General features: G+C 57.2%; 1 protein-coding gene across 1 annotated transcript; it reads right to left on the bottom strand.

Annotated features, from left to right (window-relative positions):
• Nucleotides 1-250: 250 nt before the first annotated feature.
• On the bottom strand, nt 251-2,022 carry LOC119292122 (short-chain dehydrogenase TIC 32 B, chloroplastic-like). Its single transcript, XM_037570949.1, has 3 exons — nt 1,096-2,022; nt 769-985; nt 251-578 (listed from the first exon to the last, which is right to left on the bottom strand). The coding sequence occupies exons 1-3, from the start codon at nt 1,689-1,691 to the stop codon at nt 390-392; spliced, it is 1,002 nt and encodes a 333-aa protein (XP_037426846.1). The 5' UTR covers nt 1,692-2,022; the 3' UTR covers nt 251-389.
• Between the last annotated feature and the right edge of the window lie 198 nt (nt 2,023-2,220).

The following is a 2,220-nucleotide window of genomic DNA, read 5'->3' as shown; positions in this document are numbered from 1 at the left end:
GGAGATAGTTTACTTCTTTAAAAACCGGTCAAATTTTCCAGGAAAAACAATTTTTTTGAAAAAAATATGCATTTACAAGTGTTCACAAAAAATGAAAATTCAGAATATTAAAAATGTTCAGATCAGGCTCTACTTAAAAATGTTTAATAAAAACTCCACTTTTAAAATTCATGTTTTTCAAAAAAAAAATATAAGAACGTTTCACAAACTATTCCATGAGCCACTACTATTCCAGCAGATGAATTGCGAGTTTCTAGCCCGTTGCAAAGCACGGGCATTTGTACTAGTATTTATATATGCATGTTACATCCTGGCTTGAAGCAGAACGAACCGAGCGAGGAATATGATGTTTATACGGTTGATGGACACCAAGTCGAGTAGTCGGATACTCAAATGTTCCTATCCGGTTGACTGCTTGAGGCAGAGATCATGTCCTCCGACGCCTGCCAGAGCCGCGCGGCCTCGTGGCGGCTTGCGGCGGTCGGCGACGGCAGCGCCTCGTTGCAGTCGGCGAAGTAGCGGCCGGACACGCCGGCCAGCCTCGGGTGCACCGCCGCGTAGCACGTGGTCGCCGCAGCCTGCACGCCAAAGGGTACGTCAGTAAGAAGCGGCGGGGCATTAACTGCGAAAAAGCAGGCAAAGCCTTGCCCTCCGGCGCGGCGAGAACAGAGACGTATGCATGGCTTGGGGCCCGCCTGACACATGGAGCTAGCTAGGGCCGGGATTAATTAGGAAGAGATGAGGTGGGCGGCACCGTAGATTAACCACCTGTGGGACGGTCTTGAGCAGCTTGCACAGCAGCACGAAGACGAATTCAGTGACGAGGCCCTCTCTGTCGCGGTTGAGGCGCGTCCTGACGATGCCCGGGTGCACGCAGTTCACCGTCACGTCCGCGCCCATCTCCTGGAGGCGGGCGGCGAGCTCCTTGGTGTGCAGCACATTGGCAAGCTTGGACACCGCGTAGGCCTGCGTCGCGTCGTAGGGTCTGGACGCACGTATGTGCACATGCACATGCCAAGGTTAATTAACTATTGGCGAGTTAGGTGAAAGATCGACTGGTTAACGAGAGAAGAGGAGGAAAGATGCGATGCTTACATCTTGCGGCGTGTGACGAGCTGGAGGTAGTCCGCCCAGTCGCCGGAGAACCAGCCGTGCACGCTGGACGACACGTTCACGATGCGGCACTGCACTCCCGTGGCCGCCGCCGTTTCCGCCATCCTCCCCAGCAGCAGCTTCGTCAGCAGGAAATGGCCAAGGTAGTTGGTGGCGAAGGTCATCTCCACGGCGTCCTCGGACAGCGCGAGCTGGCCGTGCGAGAACTTGCCGGCGTTGTTGATGAGGAGGTGGAGGGGCAGGCCGAGGGAGAGGAAGCGGCGGGCGAAGTCCCGGACGGAGGCGAGCGAGCTGAGGTCGAGGTGCAGCACGAGGACGTCGGCGCCGGGGCACTCGGCCAGGATGCGCGCGCGCATGTCCTCGGCCGCCTTGACGCTCCGCGCCGGGATGACCACCCTCGCCCCGCGCTTGGCCAGCACTCGTGCCGTCTCCGCCCCGATCCCTGACGTGGCGCCGGTGATGATGGCGGTGAGGGAGCCGAGGTCGGGGCAGGCGGCCGTGACCTCCTCGGCGGTGGACTTGGAGCCGAACCCGCTGGCGCCTGGGGAGCCCAGCAGGTACCTGGCCGCCTGGAGCATCTTCGGCCTCCACTCTCGGCCACCCCAACCGGCCGGCCACCGCGTCCGCGGCGCACGTCGATGGACGCTCGGCACGGCCGCGGAGCTAGCTTGGCAGAGAAGAGAGCTAGGGAGCGTGGCTGTGGACGGAGATGAGGAAGTTAATGGCGCCCGCCCGAGTTATATAAAGCTCGGGGACCTCGCTCGTGTCCAAGCCCAAGTACGCTGCGACGGACGGAGCTAATTTAATTCTTCTCCCCGATGATTTGATGGCATTGACTGCGAGGCGACCGTGCAAATTACCTCGGTCGGAAGGACGTGCGGGGCGTGTCCGTGGCCGATCGGTGCCGCTACTTTCCGTCAATGCGCCGCCCGCCCACTGCTGACATTCATCGCAACGTTTTTCCGTCCGGGCATATCAGGCCCTTTTCATCTAATCATCTATATCTATCTCTATTCTCTATTCTCTATCTCTATCTCTATCTCTATCTCTATCTCTATCTATATCTATATCTACATCTATATCCATATCTATACCTACCTTATATAT

Source organism: Triticum dicoccoides, chromosome 4B (assembly GCF_002162155.2).
Source record: "Triticum dicoccoides isolate Atlit2015 ecotype Zavitan chromosome 4B, WEW_v2.0, whole genome shotgun sequence".
NCBI classification, from domain to species: domain Eukaryota; kingdom Viridiplantae; phylum Streptophyta; class Magnoliopsida; order Poales; family Poaceae; genus Triticum; species Triticum dicoccoides.
Note: the sequence above shows the minus strand (reverse complement) of the source record. Positions and strands in the feature narration are given on the sequence as shown.

Coding starts and splice junctions, on each gene's coding strand:
- LOC119292122 (XM_037570949.1), bottom strand. CDS start 1,691: ATGCTCCAGGCGGCCAGGTACCTGCTGGGCTCCCCAGGCGCCAGCGGG. Junction 986..1,095: donor CTCGTCACACGCCGCAAGAT/GTAAGCATCGCA, acceptor ACGTGCGTCCAG/ACCCTACGACGCGACGCAGG. Junction 579..768: donor TGCTCAAGACCGTCCCACAG/GTGGTTAATCTA, acceptor TTTGGCGTGCAG/GCTGCGGCGACCACGTGCTA.